Raw genomic sequence first — 24,004 nt, forward strand, 5'->3', positions numbered from 1 at the left:
TGTATCAGGATACCATAGCAATAAAGGGTATGAACAGACAACAGACGGACGATGCTCTGGGATCAGCAAACAAAACAGCTACGTGGTACCCTTAACACTGCCTTCCACGAAATGTGTCATCTGGGGAAAAGACTGTAAGATTTTATCAGCTTTCAATCTGGTCGATTCTGTGCTAAAACGGAATATCCATCAGTGGGCATCACTGTAACTTACAGCAGCTCTGGAAAATATTCCCATCCAGGATCCTGCTGCTGTTCATTCGGTGTAAGGTCTGCCTCTGCCCATTAGGGCACCATGCCCTTCCCACCCAAGGGGGCCCAGCCCTGTCCACCAGACGAGGCACGGCAACGCTTCGGGATTTCCACGTGGGTTCCCACGGGGCCGGCGGGGAGCCAAGCGTCAGGTCCCCGCTGCTGCGTGGCCGCTGGCCAGGGTTAAGCAAACAGCGGGCAGAGAAATAAATCCTCCGCTCCCAGGTCGCGACCTTGTGGAGCAGGCATGAGCCTGGGGTGGGGGGGAGACTTTAAGGGTCCAGCTGGAAGGGTGCAGGGGGCTTAAATAAATGGGGGGGGGATAAATATGCATGGGGGAGGAATTAATATAAAGGAGGGGAATAAGTATGTATATGTGGGGAATAAATATGTATATGGGGGGAATAAATACATATATAGGGGACTTAAAATATATAGGGTAAGTATATATATAATTGGGGGAATAAATATATATATGGGGATAGATATATAACAGGGGAATAAATATATATATATGGGGGAATAAATATGTATAGGGGGAATAGATATATATATGGGTAATGTATATATAGGGGAATAAATAAATATGGGGGAATAACATGTATAAGAATAAACATATATACGGGGGAACATATATATGGGGGAATAAATATATAAATATGGGGGGATAAAATGTATATGTGGGGGAATATATATAAGGGGAATAAATATATGTAGGGGAATTAATGTATATATGGGGGAATTAATATATATATGGGGGAGTAAATATATATATGGGGGAGTAAATATATATATATGGGGGAATGAATTTATATATGGGGGAATTGATTTATATATGGGGGAATTAATATCTATATGGGGAATATCTATATGGGGGGAAGAAATATCTGTATGGGGGGAAGAAATATCTACATGGGGGAATAAATATCTATATGGGGGAAGAAATATCCATATGGGGGCATGAACACATATAGGGGGGGTGGATCTCTAGACGGGGGAAGCCCCCCGTGCCGACCAGGGGTCTCGGGAGCACGGAACTCCATTTGGGCGGAACTAACCTGTACACGGGGCATTAAACAATAAATTTATTTATAATTAATTAATTAATTAAACAAGCCGCTGCAGCCCCCCCGTGCCGAGCACAACGCTCCCAGCCCCGCGCCCCGGGGCAGCGCCCGCAGCTCGGCGCTCAAGCCCCGCCCCTCCCCGCTCCTATTGGCTGCCTTCCCCCGGGGGGGCGTGTCCCTCCCTCCCCCTTCCCTCCGCCATTGGCGGCGGCGCGGCGAGGGGCGGGTCTCGGCGGCGCGGGGCCATGCGGTGGCCGGGGCGGCGGCGGCGGCAGCGGGGGCGCGTTCCTGCGGGGCGCGCGGCCATGGGCGAGGGGTGGCTGGCGGCGGAGTGCGGCCCGCAGGGGAACCGCTCGGCGGGGCGGCAGGAGGCCGGCGGCGGGGCCGTGTCGCAGCAGTGGGCGGTGGGGATGAGCCTGCTGATGGCGCTGCTGGTGCTGCTGACGGTGGCGGGCAACGTGCTGGTGATGGCGGCCATCGGGCGCACGCAGCGGCTGCAGACGCTGACCAACCTGTTCGTCACCTCGCTGGCCTGCGCCGACCTGGTGATGGGGCTGCTGGTGGTGCCCTTCGGGGCCACGCTGGTGGTGCGGGGCTCGTGGCTCTGGGGCTCGTTCCTCTGCGAGTGCTGGACCTCGCTGGACGTGCTGTGCGTGACGGCCAGCATCGAGACGCTGTGCGTCATCGCCATCGACCGCTACCTGGCCGTCACCTCGCCCTTCCGCTACCAGAGCCTGATGACCAGGGCCAGGGCCAAGGGCATCATCTGCACCGTCTGGGCCATCTCCGCCTTGGTGTCCTTCCTGCCCATCATGATGCACTGGTGGCGGGACGAGGACCCGCGGGCGCTGGAGTGCTACCAGGACCCCGGCTGCTGCGACTTCGTCACCAACAGGGCGTACGCCATCGCCTCGTCCGTCGTCTCCTTCTACATCCCCCTCCTCGTCATGATCTTCGTCTACCTGCGGGTCTACAGGGAGGCCAAGGAGCAGATCCGCAAGATCGACCGCTGCGAGGGGCGCTTCTACGGCGGCCAGGAGCAGCCGCCGGCCACCCCGCTCGCCCACCACCAGCCCGGCCTGGGCAACGGGCGGGCCAGCAAGCGGAAGACCTCCCGCATCATGGCCATGAAGGAGCAGAAAGCCCTGAAGACGCTGGGCATCATCATGGGAGTGTTCACCCTCTGCTGGCTCCCCTTCTTCCTGGTGAACATCGTCAACGCCTTCGACAGGGACCTGGTGCCGGACTGGCTCTTCGTCTTCTTCAACTGGCTGGGCTACGCCAACTCCGCGTTCAACCCCATCATCTACTGCCGCAGCCCGGACTTTCGCAAGGCCTTCAAGAGGCTGCTCTGCTGCCCCCGCAAAGCCGACCGGCGGCTGCACGCCAGCGGCGGCCAGCTGGCCCCGCTCCCCGGGGGCTTCATCAGCACCCTCGGGTCCCCCGAGCACAGCCAGGGGGGCACCTGGACCGACTGCAACGGGGGCACGCGGGGCGGCAGCGAGTCCAGCCTGGAGGAGAGAAATAACAAAACGTCCCGCTCGGAGTCCAAGGTATAGGGAGGGGGAGGCGGGCAGGGGGCGCGGGGCTCGCCGGGGCCAGGGGAAGAGCGGGGCAGGAGCCCGGTGGGGACGCTGACGGTGGGGACGCTGATGGGGACGCTGACGCCAGCCCAAGCTGCGCTCTGCCTTGGCGGGGAGAGAGAGCCCGTGTTTACTTACGACTAAAAAGCAGGTGAATTGCGTACGACATACCTCATCTGGAGCTAAAAGCAAGCGGGAAGCTCGCTGGCCGGAGGACAGAAAATAAAAACAGCCAGTCCCAAAGATAACCAGATTATATTTAGTGCTGAAAGAGACTTAGATGCAGCCGGGCTGGAGAAACGCTCTCCCGAGCCCGTCCCGTGGGCGAGCCTCCCCGCACGGCGCCGGCAGCCGGAGCCCGGGCAGGAGCAGCGGGAGCTTGGCGATGCAGCCAGGCAGGAGCAGGTCCCCGCTGTGCCAGGGGCCAGCAGGTGCCCCCCGTTTGATTTCCGAGCCCTTCGGGACCGGTCCCACGCAGAAGTGGCCGAGGTCTGCCCGTGGGGCCACACCGACCTGCCGGCCAGCCCCACTCGCCACGGGGAGGCTGCGCTCCCCTCCTCTGCTAGCTGGGATGGTGACAGAGTTAACAACGGGGAGCACAGGTCTCTTTCTTTGGAAAGGGAAAAAAAATATTAAAATAACCCCAAACTCTTCTGCTTTTTTTATTTCCACCCCCCCCCACACACACACCTTCTGCATCAGCAACCAGTGAGTTGTTGTGCTTATCTCTGTGGCCAGACAATAGCAGTCAGGCTGGGAAACTTCTACCTCAAACTGTGCATATTGTACAGGGGAATACACGGGCTGTGTTTATATTAAACAGCGTATTTATCTACCACTAGTAGTATTTTATGGAAAAGGGGGCGGGGGGGGGGGAGGTTAATGAGCCTTCTGCAGCTTGTTCGTTGTAATTACAGATGGACAGGGGGAAAAAAACAAATCGTGGCAGCAACAAAAAATTACTGCACAATTTTGGAAAATGGCAACAAAGCTGTTTTTTGCACAGTATTAAGAATTGTAAAGTTTTTTGAAGGTGTTCCTTGCACACACATACACACATGCAAATTGAAAATGAAACGGAGGTTTAAATAACACCAAACCTGAAACTGATTTCTGTTTTGGTCTGATCTGTTATAGTTTTATCGAGAGAGTGACTTTTTATATTATTTTATGAAGGTACTGTACATAGATCCGTATTATAAATTAAGATATCTTAAGGGACTTTTATTATTTTTATTTCCAAGTGCCCACGTGAACCTGCTGTTATTTTAGCACTTGTGTGACATTTCCATTTTCCTCTGTGTGTGTGTTTTATAACCTATTTATACTCTGGTGCAATTTACTACTGTGTAAGTAATTGGTGTATGTGCAATAAATACCATTGCAGCACAAGCAAGCGTGTCTGTATAGGTTTTGAAACAATACCTGCCTATAATGGGAAGACCAGCATTTGTTTTTCTTCAAAGATGGCTCGGGTTACCAATACAACTCTATCTAATGGCTTTTCCTGACACAGGATTGTAAAAAAGCGTGTTTGAAACCCAATAAGGTTGCATTCCTGTTGCGCCGAGGTCTGCCCACTTCCCTTAAAATTAATGGCTAAGTGACAAGGTGTTTCCAGGCTGATAATGCACGCGCTCCTTCTCCCCAGCCGCGCCGTTCGGGGTCGTGCTCACCTTTTTGTTGGGGTACGAGCTGGGATTTGGGGGACCAGAATAGTTAAGAATTCTTGCTTTGAAAGTTACATGGGGCCTTGAGTGGGAAGGGGTCTCGTGGTGCTCGCGCTGTGACCGCTGGTGTAGGGCTGAGCTTTGGGGTCCCTGGTGCAGAAGGTTGCCTTCCCCTCCTGCTTTGTGCAGGCACGCCGTGCCCTCGTGGGTCTGTAGCGTTTTCATTACTGCAATGAATACTCGGCAGCTAGAGCAATCAAAAGGCAGTGTAAAACACCTCCCGATGTCAGCACAGAATGAAAGTGAGCCATTTTTAGCTTTATTAGACTCAGAAGCACAGTTAAATCACAAGTCAGCTCCCAGGAAGAGTGCTTCCCAAGGTGAGATCTGTAGGGCAGAGAGAGAGGTTGATTTGGTAACTGTGCGTTTTGTTTTTTTTTTTAAATAAAGTAATTTGTCTTTAGCAATTTCTAATAATGTATTTTAAGGAAAAAAAAAAAAAGATGATAAGTTGTGCTCTTTATGCAAGGAAAAAATAAAGGAACTGAGGAGGTGAATAATCCTTTCGAGTTGAATTAGCAGGGCTTTGGCTGTGAGCTGCAGGCAGGCAGGAGTTTCTCCCGTGTCAGGTGGGCTCCTCAAAATGCCACTGTGATGGCAGGTCGGGTGCCCGGTCTGCTCTGTCACCGCAGGGTTTGTTGGTTTTGGACCCCACGGACCTGCTTTTTGTCTGTGATTCCAGCAAAGTCACCGGGACTCCACGTGCAGGGACGGTGGCACCTGATGCTGGTGACAGCGGGGAGGCGGCGGCTGCCTGCATCGGGGACAGGACGGGACGGGACACGACGGCAGCGTGCCCAGCACCAGCAGCAGCCCCGGCCCTTCCTCCCCGTGCACATTGCTGGGTAGGGCAGGGCAGAATCTGGCCCCAGCAGGCAGCCCTCCTGTCCTTAGGTTTTAGCAGGTGATGAGTGTTTTGGCTCAACTGGGACTTCAGGTGGGAAATTTAGGGCCGGATTTGCTCTGCTCATCCTGCCGAAGAGCTGCATGGGGTCACGTTTCCCCTGGCTGAGCACCATGGATTTACAGGTGTTGAAGGCAGGATGAGTGCTGCCCGTTGACCCCAGAAGGGCCCACTCGGTGACCTGGGAGCGCCTGGAGCCCACACATTGAAGCCACAGCAGGCAGTGAAGCATGGGCAGCTGCTGGAAAGCCAGCGGTGTGGATCCCCCTTGGGACAGGCTGTCCTCCGCTGCCGGGCAAGAAGCAAACCTGCAGAGTGCTACGGGGCAGCCGACATGCTCTGGAGGCTTGCAGTGAACGTACATGCATCTGAGGAAACAGCCAGAGCCTGTCGGGACCAAAATCATTCGAGCAGGGTGCCTGAGACGTGCGTGTGTCAGCGGCCGGATCCTCAAAGGCGCCGGTCGCTCTCTTGGCAGTGTTTGCGCAGCACGGCTGAGAAGCAGGCTGCAGCCCTCCGGGTGCCTAAATGGAAATAGCAGGTGGGACGCCCGCCTTCCTTTCGTGGTGTGTTCAGGGGAGCCAAGGAAGAGAATAGATGGATGTTTCCAAGGTCTGGATGCACCGACAGGTGCCCGGCACAACAGCGCTGGGGCTGCAGGAGCGCCTCTCGAAAATTCACTGCTCTTAAAGCCTGGGACCCTGGCTGGTAGCTGCCTGCAGGCTCACACCGAGCTGTAACTGATGAACCAATGAAACTAAGCGTGAAAAATGCAGCTTAAAATTAGGATCTTAGCCGTGCCCACAGCTCACACAGGATTTGACAGCATCAGCCATCGGTTGGTGATACAGCACGCTCTGCTGCTTCTGCAGGCAGCTGCTCTCCCTTCGGGGCACCCCTCTGTTTCCAAGTATCGGGACTACTTCTTCATCAGCTTTCTTTTCTTTCTTTTTATTTTTTTTTTTGCTAAACCCTGTCTGAAGTTCACGTTTTATTAATAACTCTTAAGTGGCTATTTATTTTGCAAACCTTCCCCGTGCTGCACGCTTTCCTCATTTATTGTAATTTCCTGCCCAGCGGAGTGCACTCACTTCCTTTATGTAACGTATCAATTGCAGGGCTGGAAATCGCGCAGCTAGGAACTAAAGGAGCGCTTTCTTGAGGCCAAATGCGGTCAGGCATCATTGCCACTGGCAGCAGAACTTGACCTGATAATCTAATCTTTTCTGAGAGAGTATTTCCAGCAAAGTATTGTTACCAGCAGCAAATGACCTCTGTTAATGAAGCCGGAGCAATTAGTCCTACCCGAGGATGTCAAGAAAATGTGAACTGCTGAACAACAGTTACCACTGGATAGCTGGAATAATAAGTGTTTTGTTTGCTGGTGTGCGTTAGGTGATGTGTTGGGAAATAATTATCCTTTGACTAGCAGCCAGCTTTGTGCTAATCAGAACGAAGCCGTGTTCTGTTTGAAGGATTATGCCTAAAAATAGTTCTGCTACAGCCACATCAATGGGTGAAATGAAGCAAATGCGCAGAGACATACACACCTTCTGCATATTTCACTCGGAGTCCTCAAAACTCTTTGTTCAGCGGGAACTTTCTGTTTGATCGTGGCAGAGGCACTAATGCGACCTCCCGGGATCGCGCTCAGCGTGCGCTCCCCGAGGAGCATTACCCCATGCACCACTGACTCGCTTTCAGGGCCTGCCAAATTCCGAAACGCCCAAGGAGGAAGCGAGGAGTCCTCCTCTGCGTGTAAACAATCGGGCAGAGTGTAAGATCAACACCGTTCGCAATAACGGCCTCGCCGAAGAAATCGATCTGCTTTTTGTTTGCGGGGCTGCTGTGCCCGTTTATTTGCCTGCCTGCCTGAGAGGAGCCGCCGTGGTTCGCCCTCCGGCTGGGGGCTGTCAGACAGGGCTGGAAAAAGTGACTGGGATGAAGAAATGGTGGGAAAGGCGATGCTGGCATCAGACCTGGAGCTGTCATTTGCAAACAGTAAAAACGGAGACAGCAACATTGTGATATAGTTTTGTGGGAAAGGCTGGCCGCTCTGGGTAGGGTGCACCAGGTGGGCGCACCGCAGAAATGCAGGGTAAGGAGTGGAGGAGCAAAGACTCTTTCCCTACAGGCCTGTGCCACCGAGGGACTGGCAGCTGAAACATGCCCCAGACATTCCTGAAAGTTTTTGACTCTTTTTGGGCAGCAGCAGGAAACCAGACCGAACCTGAGCAGCGTCTCGGCAGCCGTGCAGCTCCCTGGCATCCTGTGGCACTGGGGGGACCTGCTCCTGGGGACCACGTCTCCTCCCCAAGAGGCTCCAGCTTTGCCTCCAGCTTTACAGGACCTGGAGACCTCCCGCAGCCTGGGCTGGCATCTGGAGCCACAACCTTGGTCCCACAGAGGGACAGCCCCATGGCACCGTGGTGGTGGCACCTCGGCGGCTTGGGCTTGCCGAAAAGCAGAGCATTGGTGCTCATTACATAAAGCACCCACGGCTCTGCCGGCACTCTGAGGCACTCTCCCTGCCATCTCCTCATCCCAGCAGCTCGCTGCAGGCCCCTTCACGTTGCCGTGTGTCTGCCCTGCCCCAGCACCCCGCAGCAGCCGCCCGGAGCCCTGCCCAGGCAGGAGCCCAGGGCCCAGCCCCGGTGTGGCCGTGCCTGGCCCTGGCCGCGGGATGCTCGGCGCTCTGGGGCCCGTCTGCACCACGGGAAATGTCCTGGCCTCGAGGTTCAACCCGAGGGAGAATCCCTACAGGCTTCTGCAATTGCCGCGGGGAGCGATGTGTTGCAGGCGTAGTGGTGTGCCTCTCCTCCCCGAGCCCGTGTAAGCTCCAAATCCCGTCACCCTTAATGAGATTAAATTGGGATTTCCTCCCGGCTCGGTGCTCCTGCCGTCAGCCGCTCTTCTGCGCCTCCAGGCAGCGATGTACCTCTGCGTGCCCAGCCCTGTGTCTCTCTCAGAGCCCTGCTGTTTAGTCTCCTTACCAAAATTAGTCTGATGATTGGTCCTAAGCTCGTCGGCACGATGCTTCGAGAGGTAGATGTATGTGAATACAGCAGGGAGGCGGGCAGAGCCACTAAGGGGCTCAAAAATCTCAGCAGCTGCTGGGTGAATAAATCCTACAGCTAGAAACAAGCCAAATGTTGAGGGCAGGGAGAGTGCTGGAGACCCCTCGGGGCTGTCAGCCGTGCTTCCTCCAGCTGGGACCAGAGAAAACAAACAATTTGCAATGTGGTCAGATTTCTTTAAAGCGCTTTGTGGCCAAAACTTCTCGAGTGCTTCTCAAGCAGAAGGGATTCCCGCTCCTTCCCAGCTCTCCTCGCCGCTGCGGCCGGTGGGGAGGCGAAGCCGTGGTGGGAGGTGGGACCTTGGAGGTGTTCCTGCTGGGGTGGGAGGGCAAGCACGGTGACACGAAGGTGTGTGCCAGCCTACGTCCCCGCGCGGCGTTACCGAACCAGGCATTGTGCTTGCGAGGGAGGGGCGCTTCCTCTTGGACGGCAGCAGGTAAATTGGGAGACGTCCCACAAAGCTCCCATTGTTTAGCCGCCCGGCCGCTGTCCGAGCCCGGCTTTCAAGGAGGGATGTGTTGTTTGTCTGCTCTTCCCCTAACGACTCGCTTGGGAGCCTTCAAATGAGGTCTCCGTCAGCTCGCTTACGCCACTGAGGGCAGTGCCCTCACCGAGCAGAGCGATGAGGAGCCCTCATCACAGCCCGGACCGAGCTCCACGGGCCCCACTGCAGGCTCCTGTCCCCAGTCTGGGGCAGCCAAAAACCCCGTTGATCCCATCTGCTTGCAAATCAGTCCCACCTGGCTTTGGGAAGGTGGCTGCCGAAGTGGAGCTCAGGTGGCCCCCCTGAGGGTCCCTCCACGGCAGGGCCGGCAGCACCTCGCTCTTGTCCATGGCCACCCCAGCCAGGGTGACAGCAGCACTGCCTAGCTCACAGGAGGTAGGATAAAAAAGTGCATCAAAGCGCTCCCAGCACTGGCAGGAATCAATAGGATTGCGCAAAATATTCAGGTTTTCGGAGCTTTGATGTAATAACATTGGGCGCAAGGCAGCTGCGGTAACTGCTGGCCACACCAGGTACTGTGACAGTGCTTCAAAACCCCTCCAGAGCATCCAGGGAGAGTTTTTGTTCCTCTTTTGCTGCCTGCTGGTTGCCAGTGAGCTGGGAGCAGGGTGAACACATGTCTGCGGTTTTCGGCACCAGCCCGTCAAGGGGAGCTGGTGCCCGGCCCCCGTGGCAAGTCCCTGCCTGGCCGGGCCCCGCTGCCTCTGCAGCAGCCGGGACAACGGGCTCGTCTGGGGGCGAAGCAGCCTTTCCGGGAAAGATTTATTTCAGCTGGGCCACGTGGGTTGCATGAGCACGGGCGATGGCACGAAGGAAATGGGAAGGTGCGGAGTGACGGGGCTGAGATCATCTGTTTTGGTGGCGGCCCAGATTTCCATCTGCTGGGTGGGATCACAGCCCGTGTCTCTGGTGCTGCTGCAGGAGCTGGGATGCAGAGCAGCACCCACAGCCTCTTCTTCTGCCTGCCCGGGGTGCAGCTGCAGTTACACGGCACAGAAGAGCTCATCAGGTGCTGGCAGAGCCCTGGAGCAGGGGCGTTGGAGGAGAACCTGGTGGCAGCACCACACCGTCCCCAGCTGCAAGGGGGTGGCACGGCACCAAGCCATGGGCAGTGGGTTTGTAACTCCCCGTTATCCTGTGCATGCTGCTCATACAGGAGCAAGGAACGCAACGATAAAAAGGCCGGGGTAACTTCAGCGCTGGATGATTTCCATTAATACATCTCATGTTATATAACGCTGCCATCATGCCCCAACATCTCAGGTGCCTTTCAGGAACACTCGTACATCACCGTAATTGAGCAAGGAGCACGGCGGAGCAGGCTGGGCGTCGGTCAGATACTTTCTCGCTGCACCAAATGTGCTCATGCTCCTGCACGGCCTGGATCTCTTTGACTTTGCGTGATGAGGCACCCCGTAAATGCACCGGTTGGTGTTGTTAAATGCATGCCATTAACACGGGGAGCAGATAAGGCGCTCGGTGGCCCCCGCGGGGTCTGTCCCAGCGCCTGTCTCCAGATAAAGCCCCTGGAAGGAGAACAATGGCGCTCCGAATTCCCTGTGACCTCCACTCTTTGGTGCTGTGCCTCCAAAGAGAAAAATTATCATTGTCGGCATGGCTCAACCTCCCTTTGAAACGCGGTTATTTTTTACTCAGACGTTCCAAGTATTTTGTGTGTGATATCAGTGAGAAACTTGAAACCCCCTTTGAGGAGCAAAAGATTTCCTGCAGCCCTGCTATTAAAGAAAATGGATAGATCAAGTAGGAAAGTTCAATGACTTACTTAGCATTAAATAAGAAAGAGAATAATGAATGGGATTTGGCGTGCCTGTTTTCCCTCTGCAGGGAGCAGCCAGGGTGATGGATTTGCATTGCCTTCTGCCGCTGTTCATCCGTTTAGGTGAGTCCAAAACACTGCTGCAGGTTTGGGTTTTTGTTTTTTGCTCTCGTTTCTCTGCTCGCTTGGTGCAACTTCCAGTGTACGGAGCCTCACAGCAGATGGGTTTGCCACCATCAGCAGCATCCTGACCGGTGAGGAAGACACCCCTGCCTCCACTGACAACTCGTGGCCTGCTGCATGGCCATGGCCATCTGTATTTGACACTCAGGGGCTGCAAGTGGGCAATTCCTCGCTTAGGGTGGACACTAGTTTCCTTGTATTATGAGCTCAGCCTTTGACGTCCTTCAGGAGAGACATGATTTCCCTGCCGGGTTCACCAAAAAGCAGTTGGGTGTCCAGCCCACCCCGCTTTGTTTCTGGGCCTTGCCGAGCGCGCCGTAGTGATTTTATTGGGGAAGGAAGGGAGGTGGTGGAGGAGGAAACTATCACAAAGCCATAGAACATAAACAGCTTTCTCCTGTGAGCCCCAAACACTGCTCGGCAAGGCAGAGGTTAACGCCGGGGGAGGATGGGGGACTCATTAGGGCACAGACATAAATAGCAGCCCGGGAAGGGATGCAGGGCTGAACCCAGACGGGGCAGGCGCCCTGAGCTTGATGAAAGCCCTCTGCTCTGCTGCCCTCTGGGTCCAGACCTGGGTCCTCCCTGCAGCATCCCAAAGCAGGGGGTACCCCACAGGAACCCCACATAACCAGCCAGCTGTTCAAAGGCAAGCCCAAAACGTGCTCAGGTCACCCAAAGGCTTTCTAGGGGGCCACGAACCTCTGCAGCTCCCACCTGCCCCTTCCTGCCCCAAACCTTCCCCAGGTCCAGCACTGCCTGCCCGAGCCGGGAGCTGCTCCCTGCCCGCTCGGATGGTCAGAGCAGGATTTCCTTTTTCCTACCAGCCTCGGTGCCGCGGGCTTTCAGGTTTGTTTTTTGTCCGAATGGGAAATGCATAATGAGAAACTGTTTAAACAACTCGTGGTACAAGGAAACCCGCTGGGGTAGAGCACAGCGTTAGAGCTCGTTCCCAAGGAAATGATGCACTTTCCAAAGGCATCTCGAGCCCTGCAGTTCAAGTTGCAGGATACCCACAGGTCCCCTCCGGTGCCGCCTGCAGCCCTCATCCAGGTCTGGGCATGGCACACGAAGGGGGCAGGACTGTGCCAGCACCACCAGCAGGTGACAAAGCCTCGTGCTGGACCCATCCGGAGTCAGGGCAGATCTCTGCACGCAGCGGGATGCTCGGCAAGGTGTAGCTGGGCTGGTGATCAGGCGCCGGGCAGTGTTACACAAGCCCCCTGCCAACGGATACGTTAAGATACACAAAAATGTTAGCAAGGGCGTTTCCTCTGCTGTATTTTAAACCACCCACGTCCGCTGTGGGGACCACGCCGATGCCACGTGCCCGCCTGCCCCTGCCCCAGGCTGCGAGCAGGGCACGGCCGAGTGCCCGAGCCCCGGGGGGGTCTGGCTGTCAGCGCTGCCCCAGCTCCCGGGTCCTCGGGTCAGTGGGTCTGGACATCCCGGTGCTGCTGAAGGAAAAGCCCAGGAAGCACTAAAGCCCTGGAGGAATTATCTCATGCTATTTCCAGCCCAGCTTTTTAGATACAAAGGGTTTCAGATCAGATGTGTTGTTTTGTTTCTGAAGCTTATCTGCGCGAATAGCTGACTGCTTATCCAAACAGAACAAAAACCTTCAAACCTTCCGAGGTCCATCCATCACCAACCTTATCTCCCTGTGTCACTGCATGGCTCCCAGCTGCTGAGAGCCTCCCGCTCCCCAAAACTCCCCTCTCCCCACCATCTCTCCTCTCTGGGGGGCTTCACAGCATTACCCACAGTCTCCTTAGCTCCTGCTACTCCAGCAACAGCCTCTGCAGCATCCCAGCCAGCCTCATCTGTGGTGCTCTACTGCTGCCCGTCACCTCTGTCCCCCATGCACGTCCCCTTGCAGCCTCACCACTGCTGGCATAAAGTCTCGAATCACACCCCGAAATGTCTTGGGACCGCTCGGTAGCTGAGCTCAGTGCCTGAGCCCCTGTGAGTGCTTAGGGGCAGATGCCAGCGTGAGCAGTCCCGTGGGTTCCCAGCCATGTGAAACAGCTGCACAGACGGTGTCGGGCTGAATTTATACACTGCTTTGCTCCCCTGCTCAGGGGAGCCTTCAGGGTGCGTTGTACTGGGGTCACGGAGCATTTCTTGCTTTCAAGTTGAGCTGGCACAAGAAACGCTCTGCAGTCCCACAGCCCTGGCAAAGCCCTGGCCAAGAACAACAGGGCGAAGATGTCGGGAAGGGCTGCCCACCCGCAGCACCGGGAGCTAAACAGGGCTGGCTCAGGGTGGAGAGCAGCTTTAAGCAGGCTGCAGCCTCAAAGCCTGCGCACAAGGACAGGGGGCAGAAGCCTCTGCTGCTTGGTGTCATTTGGGCTTGGTTCTGCAGGAGCTTTGGCATCAAGGTGAGGTGCCCTTTCCTGACAGACACCGGTTTCTGTGCCCCTTTTCACGGGATAATCTGTCCCAGTGGATTCTGCTCTCCTCTGTGTGGTTTTATTTTGCTTCTGTTTTGATGGCAAGGAGGGTAAAAGTAATGCCCACCTTGTATATAACAATAGCCAGACTATTGTTGACTCGATATTGACTGAATAGTAAGAGGATAAATGCATTTTTATACTGTGGTGTATGATAAGCTATTTATAAATATTATATCACTTCTGGGTCATTTTCAGGGTCTAAAATAAAGTCTTAATTTAAACTTAATTTTTCAGTGTTGACAGATATGATAAATACATTTTTGTTCCAATAAAGCCTAATTTCAACAATGTTCTGCAAAATTCATTGTGAGCTAAGGATTATTCCTGTTTTGTTTTGTTTTTTTATACTTTTTTTGTTTTGCTTGTCTCCATCCCCCAGTGATTAGTTTAATGCTACATTCCAGTATAGAAAAAACCATCTGTGACTGCAGTGATCTGTTGGCCAAAGGCTGCTTAGGCAATGGGAGGATGCTCTTGAGAAGAGCTACAGAGAGGATCCCAAAAGAAAGCCAAAGGAGTGGGAACAGTGGGACAGATTCCATGTCTCGAAGGTGAGGTCAAACAGAAGACCTCCATGTACAGGAGCGTTGCATTTCTGTTGCCTGAGCTCCCCACCCAAGTTTTGAGTCTCTCCAAAATGTCTCTGGACCTTCTCTGGTTTCCCTGCTTTCCCACGTAAACAGCTATGAGGAAGATCTCTTTTTTTTTGGAGTCAAACATATTCATTTCCAGTAAAATGTCATCTTTTTACATCAGCTTCTATTGGTTGCAGGTGTAATTGCAGCAAAACAGTTACCATGGAGGGTGCTCAGGCTGCTTTCATGGGGACACCTAGAGGACGGCATCCAGTGCGGCCAGCTACCATCAGCCTGTCAGTGGGAAGAGGTGCTGGAGGGCAACCTTCTGTTTTTTCTTGGTTATGGTTGGCTTCTGCCATCAAGACTGAGCAAACAGGATTATTACAACAGCGAGTGGGGAGGTGAGGTTACTGGAACCGCGTGTCCATGGCCCTGTGGGCGCCGCTCCAAAGGCTTGGCCAAGCTGTCTGCACCAAAAGGTTTCTCCAGCCGGCTCCTGCCCGGCACCCCGGTGCTGGACCCCAGCTGCAAAGCCCTGTCCTTGTGGAAACAGGCCTCTCACGGCCTCTGTGAGGCATTAGGGTGGGACAGGGGCTGCTGGTATATGGTGACCCCGAGTAGACCTCAATGCACTGCCAGGCTTGGCTGTGAAACCCCAGGGTGCTGCACTCAGCCACTCCCCCCCCTCCTCCTCCACCTCTCCCAGCAACCAGCCTGTGCCCTGGTGACACTCCTCGCTATTCAAAGCCAAGACCCCTCAGTTCCTGTTTTGCCCTCTTGCGTCTACTGATAACCCCTGGCTCCCCTGCCATTCCCTTCTCCACCGGCGAAAGGGGAAGCACGAGACTTGCAGCATCAGCCTTTCTGCGCTTCCCGTGTGCTCCCCTCACTGCTGTGCTTCAGGACTCAGTTGACACCTCACTTCAGAAATAGCAAAGCGATTGAGCCTGGCTTCGTGGCTTTGAGGCAAGCTTGGCCTGAAGCTGTCTGAAATAACATCTTGCAAAATAAGCAAATGTGTCCAGAGCTGTAGGAATAGGAACAAGCCACACGTAGACCAGCCAGGCTGTTAAAGCCCCAGCTTGTAGCCATGCTGATAAGGCAGTTTCCGAGAAACTGCCCAGCCCTTCTCTTCTAGAAACTCTCTCTTCCCAGGTCAATAACCTTGTATGGGCCGAGTCCTGCTGTCATCCTACGAGCAAACACGGTCAAGGCAGGGCTTTCTGTCAGAGATACCAGAGGAAAGGGAACCCGTGTTGCTACAAAAGGGTCCAGAAACTTGCTGGTCTAGAAACTGGGAATTCTGGTAGGTTAAGAAGTGCAAGATAAGGCGTGGTGTGGCTCCACTCCTCTTCATCCAGGTGCCTGCTCTGCCAGGGGTTGGAGGAAGGTACTGAGCTCCTCCCTGCCCACATTTGGCTGCCACGCAGCCAGGCCTGGAGCCCTTTGCAAGGTCCTGCCAGGAGCCCTCGGTCATCCCTGAAGGAGGGGCTTGGCACTTCGACCCGCCCCGTTCTTTGGCTCCCTGGTTTTGTGGGGATTTTTAAAAATACCTCGTGCAGGTGTGTGAGTTGACACAACAAAGCATGCAGCGCTTTATTAGAGTCCATCCAGCTTGTATGTAAACACTCCTGGTCCCTTTTTAAAACTCTTAGCGGTTGTTTTATAAACACCAAATCCTTGCCTAATTTCCAAGCCACACACCATCGGCTTGGTGGCTCCATGCTGCGTCCCAAGGGACAATCCTGGGTGTCTTCAGAGCCTTGCTGTGCAGGATGGCACCAGAGCCAGGCTGAGGCTACCACCTGCTGGAGCTTTCTGATGGACTCGCTGCCCTGAGGACTTCCACCTCCATGTGCTGACCACACCAGAGGCTGTCCGGGGAGCCACAGAGCAGGGCTGCCCTTCTGAGCTGAGCTAAATTGCCAAGGTTTAGCTGAACCAGGGCCCCTTACATTTCCCTGCTGGATCTTGCTTCTACCAAAAAAAGAAATGACTCCTCCAAGCGTCCTTAAGAAGTGGGGATAAAATTTGTTCATGGGTGGGCACCTGAGTTGGCATGGATCCCCCCTGGCATCCTGGACACCCCCACGGCCTGCTGCAGGCAGTGCTCCCAACAGGCCGGGCAGCCCCGTGGGGCCGCTGCTCGTGTGAGAGTGCAGAACATGGCCCATGCACTTCAGACAACCCAGGGTCATATTTGTCCCACTCAAGGAGCTCCTGCAGCCCACCCTGCCTCCTGCAGCCTCGAGATTAAGGGATTTGGCATCTGCTTCCAACGGGCAAACGCAGGGATCCTGCAGGGCTGAACCCAGCTGCTGCCGGCTTGCCCAGTGGAGGCTCACGGTGCTGTAGGCGTAATTTCCTGATTGTAATTTCCATTTTTTGATGGACCTGCTCTTCTGAGGTGCCCTGAGCCTCGGCAGGTCACACTAGCTCGCACCTGCGGCACATCAGCCCTGGCTGCCCCATGAGCCAGGTCCCAGGAAGGTCACTGGAAGGACTCCAGTGGCCTCAAATAGGAGTTGACTCACGCCCCAAGAGCTCAAAACAAAATGCCTCTGCATATTAAAAAAATATTATGGAAACTGTATCGTTCATGCACAAAAGCCACGCTTCAAACTTTATCGTATAAAATACATAATGTTATAAATGGAAAGGAAAATTGCATAAGGCCTGGCGTGTGTTAAAATTGTTGGCCTGTGAGAACGTCCCTTCCCATAAACACAGCTGTGTCCTGGGGTCTGGCGCACATGCAGGCGCCTGAAGCTGGAAAACTTGGGGCCTGCCTGCACTCCTTCAAGGCAGTCATTTCCCCGTAGCAATAGCTCATCCCTGGGCTCATCCCTTGTCTTGTCGAGCATGACACAGAACAAGGGCTGAGGCTGGAGCTGCAGCGATGTGCGGGTACGCTGGCGGGACCTCTCCAGGGCTGTGGCAGTGCCAAGGCGCTGCAGAGATGGGACCTCGGAGCACCCAACCCATGGGCTCTTGGCTGGTTCTGCATGCACAGCAAATGTAATTCTTAGGGATAAAAATAAAAAATTAATTCAGGCATTAACCAGCAATTTGTCATACAGCTTCTAAAGCCAGCTTGTGATGCTGTCAAGCGTGCAGTGAAAAGTGATGGATAGCTTTTCCCTTTGGCTTTTCTGAGGTTCTTCAGCACTGGAAGCAGGTGAACACCACCGAGGCTGTTTGCTGCTCAGCATACAGGATAAACCATGATGAATGCTTCAGCTTCTCACTGCAGGTAGCTCTCTGCCCAGTGCTTCCTTCCCCAGCCAGGAGCCCTCACAGACTGGGGTGTAAGGAGCTGGCTGGGGGCTCTGCAGAAGCATGGTCTGTCCCCTCACAGCCACCCCTCGGTGGGCTGGGCCTGAAGCACTCTCCATTTCTCTCTCCTCTGTGCCTCTCACCACCACTCCCACTGTGGCAGAGTGGTCCCACCACACTCCCCAGAAGCTGGGCCTGAACACAAGCACATTTGAGGCCCAAGTGTCAGAACCTTCCTGCACCACCTTCCTTCTACTGCAATCAAATTACCCCATTTTCCCTCACGCCACGTTCACCTCACTGACACAAACGAGGCTTGGGTGAGCCGATGGCACTGTGCAGGCTCCACACACCCATGGAGCATGGCAGCAGTGAGGACTGGCAGCCCTCAGGCTCTGCTGCCCCACTATTATGGGTTGGCAGTGGAATGTGGCTCACCAAACTGGGCTATACTGGTTTCCTGCTGGAGCGTGTTCTCCTAGATGACATCAGGAGACATCCAGCTGCAATGACTAAGCTCTTCTTATATTTCGAAAATGCAGCTAACAAATACTTCTTGAACATAAACAAGTGTTTTGTCTTCAGAAACAAGCAAACCATCAGCCTGGGAGTTTTTGTGTACGGGACACTGCTCCCTGAGGACCAGGCATCAGGCAGCAACTCAAGCATCTTGCCCACCGCCCAGCTGGCCTCTCCTCCTTTCATGGGTTTGGAGCGAGCTCTGGAGGTCTGACTGCAGAGTAATGGTGTGTGAGCGCTCCCTTTCATTTTTCACTCTACTTTTTTGGAAGGTGGAACATTTTACAGTTGACAGCACCATGCTAAACCCATATGAGGCAAGCAACTATTTTTAACCAGACAGAGACTATCTGAGAGTCTACTGCTGAATCATTTTAAACAAGGAAGAAATCAGAGGATCCAAAAGTGGTGCTGGTAGGAGGGGGTGGGAATGCTTCTATCATATTCTTCTTCCAGCAACAGTTGAGCTACTTTGGTTACACGATGACGACTATCTCAAAGACACGGCACCTAGGGGGTCACCTCCAGTTGTGGCTGCCTTTTACAAAATGCTTGTGCTTTGTGAGAGAGGTGGGTGATCAAGTTAGAGCAGCGTGAGGGGCTGCCTGAGCTCACTAACCCCCCTTCACACCCTGTTATGAGCCTAAAACACGAAGTGCAGCTATTCAGATCATAAGAGGTTTGTTCACAGCAACAGGTGGGGAACTGCTCTGCAACTAGACCACGCTTTTCTAAGAAAAATTAATAGAATAAAGAGAACAAATGATTTCTACAGAGCGTGTGCTGCCCAGCTCACTGCTGGGGTCTGTTGGGCCCTTGGAAAGAGGCCTGCAGCTCCATGGGGCTCAGGGAGGTGCTGTGGTGTGCCTCTGCCTTGGGGACAGCACAGCTTGCTGTCATGGCATGAGCACATTCCCTGCAGGCTCCTCCAGACAAAACCACACTCTGCCTTGACTGAAACCGATCCACCCAACGACAAGGGACAGCGTTATCAGTCCTCTGATTCTGATTTCTGTGCTTTCCCAGGGGACGTTCCTGCTGCCGTTCACCTTCCTTGAAGGACAGAAGACAGGCGAGCTCCCATGGGGTTTGCTCTGTCAGTTCTCCCCAGAACTGCCCCCGTCCCTTTGCTGGAGGAAAGGCACAATGCAGCAGTGCTGCCGAGTGGCACCCAGCCTGCTCCCACCTGCAGGACACATGTGGCTTGTCCTGTCCCCAGGTCTGTAGCCTTGAGTAATGGGGCCTGACACGTGTGTTTTTCCAGAGCACAATCTCTTCAGATCAAATTAATTCTGCGATTTCCATCTGCTTCCTCCTTGACACAAATGATGAAGACTTCCTGAAGCTAACGGCCAAACTTGCTCAAAGCTGGGCCATTAAAATCAATCTTTTGTTCTTGGGCACTTTCTGTGGCCTGATTACTCTAGGTGTCAGCTCTCCCTTTTTACCCACAGACCTGTAGGTCCTGAAGCAGTGGGCAAAGGGGATGGGATGAGCAGGGCAGGCAGGGAGTGAAGAGGTTCATCTGTGGGGCTGAGCCTGCCTGGAGGCTCATGTGGAGATCTCCTTGCCAGGCTCCGTTGAGATGCCACCTGGGCCTCCCCCTGCACATGGGGTGAGGACACTTTTGTGGCTCCAGACCATGGCCCTGGGCCTGGGGCCACCAGAAAGTGACCTCAGATGAGGCCATCTCCATGCTCTGCTGTCCCAGTGGGTACCTCCCAGGCATCTCTGAGGAAGTGGCCACTGAGGGCTGTGGTTAAGCCACCAGACGAGCTGCCCTTCCCCATCTGAGGGGTGCTCTATAAAGAGGTTTGCATTCAAGCCCTAGTCACGCTGCGTCCTGTAGGACTTCTTTGCATTAAGAGGAACTGAGATTTTGATGGGAACGTCTTGTATTGTGCATGCTTTTCCCCTCTCCCACTTATCAGGGGTTGCATCAGGCTGCTTGTATTGAAGTCCAGGGTACAGATAAAGCTGTGAAGCATGAGTAATAAAGGCTGCTCATCAATAGACACCCCAAAACCACATCCTACTAATAAAAGGAGTTGGGTGAATAAAATGCCTTTTATTCTCTGAATAAGAAATTTTCATTCCTCGCTTTTTAGCAAAATATAAGGTTGGGTCTAAGCCAGGATGTTCATATCTTGGTATGGATCTACATTTGCATTTTCTCATGTCTAGTTCTATTACCTGACTGCATTGCAAGTGTAAGTAGAGCTGGCACCACTAAATTATCACAGCCTTTAGAAGGCATGGAGCAGATGTCTGGAGAACATAAACCGCATCTGTCTCCCAAATGCACTGCAGCCACCAGCACTTACCTTACAGGCAGGACCTCCCCTTTTGGAGATCTCAAAGCTCTTGCAAGTGTTTCAAAAGGGAAGGATGCTATCAGCCCTTATGCAGCTTTTTGTCCAAGCAAGACGCCGCATCCTGGTGCTGAACTGCAGCTTTTTTGGCTTCCCTTGCTCACCAGATGGGTCTGCTCTGGTGGGAGTTTCAGGTGCGGTGGACTTTAAACAATGAGTTAAAAATTCACAAACGTGAGCACGCAGCCCTCATGCTTACTTCAGTATCGCCCCTTGGAGAAAGGCTGGCTGGTGCTTTTGGTAAGGTCGAGGTCCGTCGGGGTGCATTGCCATGACTTGTGTCTGCTCCTGTGTTGGCAGGGCCACAGACTCACCCCTTTTGCTTGCAAGTTGCAGGTATCCCTGTTACACTAACTAATGCTGCCGGTGTTTTCCTTCTTGATTGTTCAGCATGCCATTGCCACTATTAGCAGCATTTGGGTTATGACATCGCATCATTTTAACCATGTTTTTCTTGGCTGCAGTTCTGATTTTCTTGGCACTGCAATCAGGGAATCTTTGCAGCCATGCACACTTGCTAGCTGCACACTCCGTTTCCCCTTTCGTGCACCTTGCGCTTGCCTCTGCAAATCCAAGCTTTGCAAAGCAGTTATTTTGCAATTCTTTCCTTGCTTGTTCATAAAGGCTAATGCAATTTTCTCTTCCCCTTTAATTTTCGCACGTCACTACTTATCTTGGATTAAAGTTGTCCTCATACTCTGTACAAGAAATCTTTAAACTTTCCTTTTTGATAGCGGTGCCTCGCAGATCCAGGCGGGGATCAGGAACAATTTATGCTGGTTCTGCACAGGCAATACCCATCCTTCCCAGCCCCCAAGTGCTTGTGATCTAACCTTCACACAGGACAACAGATGGATACAGACAGGCAAACAGGAGCACCAGGAAATGATGATGCAGCATTACCCAGCATGATAGATGTACGTGCCTGGCATATGAACTGCTTTCAGACCTTTGTCAGCAGCAGTGCAACGGGATTTCAGAAGAACTGTAACTAGATAATTTTGAGGCTTTATTTCTCTTGTGTTTTTCTTCACTGCATCCGCCAATTTAGTGTGCCGTTTTGCTTGTCCTGCTCTAGATATACACCTTTCTAACAGAGGAATTTGGGATTGCATTTTTCCCTCAGCAATTCAGAAAAGCCCATTCCTTGTCCCTGGCAGTTCTGCCTCCGCCTTCCTACAGCATTACTACGGGCTCTTGCTGGGTCCTCCCATTTTTCATCCTCAATATTAGAACACTACTTGCCTTTTCTTGTAAGCGCCGACAGTCAAATCATCAGTACAGAGTTGTCTATTTTCTTATATTACAAATTATATTTCTTACCATCGCTTTTGGTAAAACAAAACCAAAACATTCCCCCCATCCCCTCCCTCCTCACCCCCAGCAACAATCTTTTTCTCCTTTAAACCCATCAGAAATCCTATAAAGACCTTGATCGTGATATCTGTATCCTTTTCTCCTTCCCTACCCACATATTTCCATTTGCATGTCCCAGCCCTGCAGGGGCTGCATGTGTCCCTGTCCCCTCTTTCCCCTGCTGGGGGCCTTGTCCTTGTCCCGGCACCACGGGGATGGAGCTGGGCTGTGGGCAGCACCCTGCTGACGGTGCCAGCCTCGCCTCTGCTTTTGAGGGACAGACAGTGAATGATGCCTTTGGGACCAGAAGGACACGGGGCAGGAGGATGGCTGGAGGCGGTGTCATAGGATCTAGGACGAAACAGGAAAAAATCAGCCCGGCCATTTCTCTGAGAGAAAGCGCTGCTGGAAGCACTTCTCCACAAAAGTGATTGCTGAGCTGCATTGCCAAAAACAGTCAGTCCCTTCTGTTTCTTTTTCACATATCTCCACTTCGAAGTGGATGTTTGGGATGCCCAGGGTTCAGCAAGGAGAAGCTCACTCCGATGGTGCTGCCGGCTGCACGCCAGGCCCGGGCAGGCGAGGCTCCCGGCTGCTGCTCTGGGCCTGCCTTCCTTATAACACAGCTCCTTTTCCCCTATCTCTTAGCTTTTCACCAGCTAGCCTCATCCCAGCCCCTTTTTCTCTCCCCGTGCTTCACTGCTAAGCCTTCCCTGCTTATCTGCAGCAGTTCCCCTCGCCCAGAGCCGGGCAGGAAGCCGGGCCTGGCCCTGCCCGCACCACTTCTGCTCAGTCTCTGCCCTGCTGCTTTTCCAGAAACCAGAAGCAACGGGGCCTAATCCGAGCTCGCCGCCTGCCTTCTGAAACCTTTTAAGGGCACAAAACCAAACTGGACTCGGGAATTGCTATTTGGAAGTAGGATGGTTTCAGAGATGAAGGCTCTGTGAGGGCCTAGCCTCCCCGTGCCGTGCCCGGGTCCTGCATTCACAAGCAGGAAGGCCCCACAGACAGAAGCCTCCGTCCCTGCTCCATCCTGGCACCACAACATGGGGTTTTGCACTTCCCAAGGAGCAGATCTTCACAGCCTGGGCACGCAAAGCCAGTCTCCCCCCAGAGAAACCATCACCAAAGCCATGTAAGCTGGAAGACCGGGGTTTTTCCAGCCTGTGGGGCTGGTGACTCAGAGCCGGTGGAAGTGCCTCGCTTCCTCGCTCGCCCGTCCAAGCCTGCCTTCCCTGCCAGAAACCTCCCTCGGCACTTGGTGCTGAACTCCCCGATTGGGGTGGGAGGGTTGTTTTGTGTTTTGCTTCCAGTGTTTGCTCCAGTACACAATTAAACACGAGTCCCTCCATTTACTGCTCTCTGGAGGAACGGCGCTGGCTCACGTGCCCCAGTCTTTGGGGACAATTCTATTGTTTCAGCTACTGCCAAAGCCAAGGAAAAATAAATCACGCTCTCCTTCAGTGTGATGGGAGGGAGCTCGCCTGCCAATGTGCCTCAGCAGGGCTTGCAGTTGCCCAAACTTTGGATTTAGTGAGGGACACATCACAGCCGGTTTGGCATTACAAGGTGACCACTGCCAGCCAGGTACTGGCTCTGTCGCTAACCCAAGCAAGGTCAAATCCGTTTGAAACAGTTGAATGGTCTTTCATTGTCAACAAGCAGCCTTGGAAGACTGCAAGGAAAGTCTAAGAGAGGGAAGTTGTTTGACGTAATTCAAGTAACAACAACAAAAAGTAATCTAGGAGCCTCGTGCTACGGGCTTACTGCCAAATCCATCACATCCCTATTCCAAGGGCTTCACCTACCTTAGGAGCAAAAGCAACTTGATGCAAGTGGTGGTTTGCCAGGTCCTGGTTCAGAGATGCACCTATGCTTCTGAAGTGCCAGTGCAGAAGTTATTCACTGCCAGTATCCACCCGTCTTGATGCATTTGTTATTGGGATTGTGCAGCCCAAGCTACACGACTTCAGACCAACGTAGTACAAGCCACTTACACCTTTAATGGGTTACAGCTCTAAGGTCAAACTCAAATGTTTTTGTCTCTGGCTTGCCAAAGTTTCCAGGGGGCCATTTGCAGAGCCACAAAACAGGTTTAGGCTGACCAGTACTAAGCTTGTTCTTCTCAGCCTGTGACCTTACCATAACCACAAGCTGTAACCATACACTGCTTTTACCTGCAGCACCAATGTAAGGGATTCTCACCTCCTTCCTCCCCCCTTTGCCATGCATTGACTGGAGTTCAATTCAAATTCAAATTCAAATCTGAAATTCAAATTTCAGATTTAGTAAAAAAAATGCTTCTTTCAAGGCATTTTTAACTGGCTGCTTCTATAGTGCAGCCTCACAAACACTGCTGTCAGATTGCGT

At 53.4% G+C, this 24,004-nt stretch overlaps 1 protein-coding gene across 1 annotated transcript; it reads left to right on the forward strand.

Annotated features, from left to right (window-relative positions):
* Nucleotides 1-1,548: 1,548 nt before the first annotated feature.
* ADRB1 (adrenoceptor beta 1) lies at nt 1,549-4,293 on the forward strand. Its single transcript, XM_068688628.1, has one exon. It carries the CDS (start codon nt 1,564-1,566, stop codon nt 2,875-2,877), a length of 1,314 nt encoding a protein of 437 aa, XP_068544729.1. The 5' UTR covers nt 1,549-1,563; the 3' UTR covers nt 2,878-4,293.
* The last annotated feature ends 19,711 nt before the right edge of the window (nt 4,294-24,004 follow it).

The sequence above is a fragment of the Anas acuta genome, chromosome 7 (assembly GCF_963932015.1).
Source record: "Anas acuta chromosome 7, bAnaAcu1.1, whole genome shotgun sequence".
Classification (NCBI taxonomy): domain Eukaryota; kingdom Metazoa; phylum Chordata; class Aves; order Anseriformes; family Anatidae; genus Anas; species Anas acuta.

What these genes read in the sequence shown, in the direction of transcription:
- ADRB1 (XM_068688628.1), top strand. Translation starts at nt 1,564, where the DNA reads ATGCGGTGGCCGGGGCGGCGGCGGCGGCAGCGGGGGCGCGTTCCTGCG.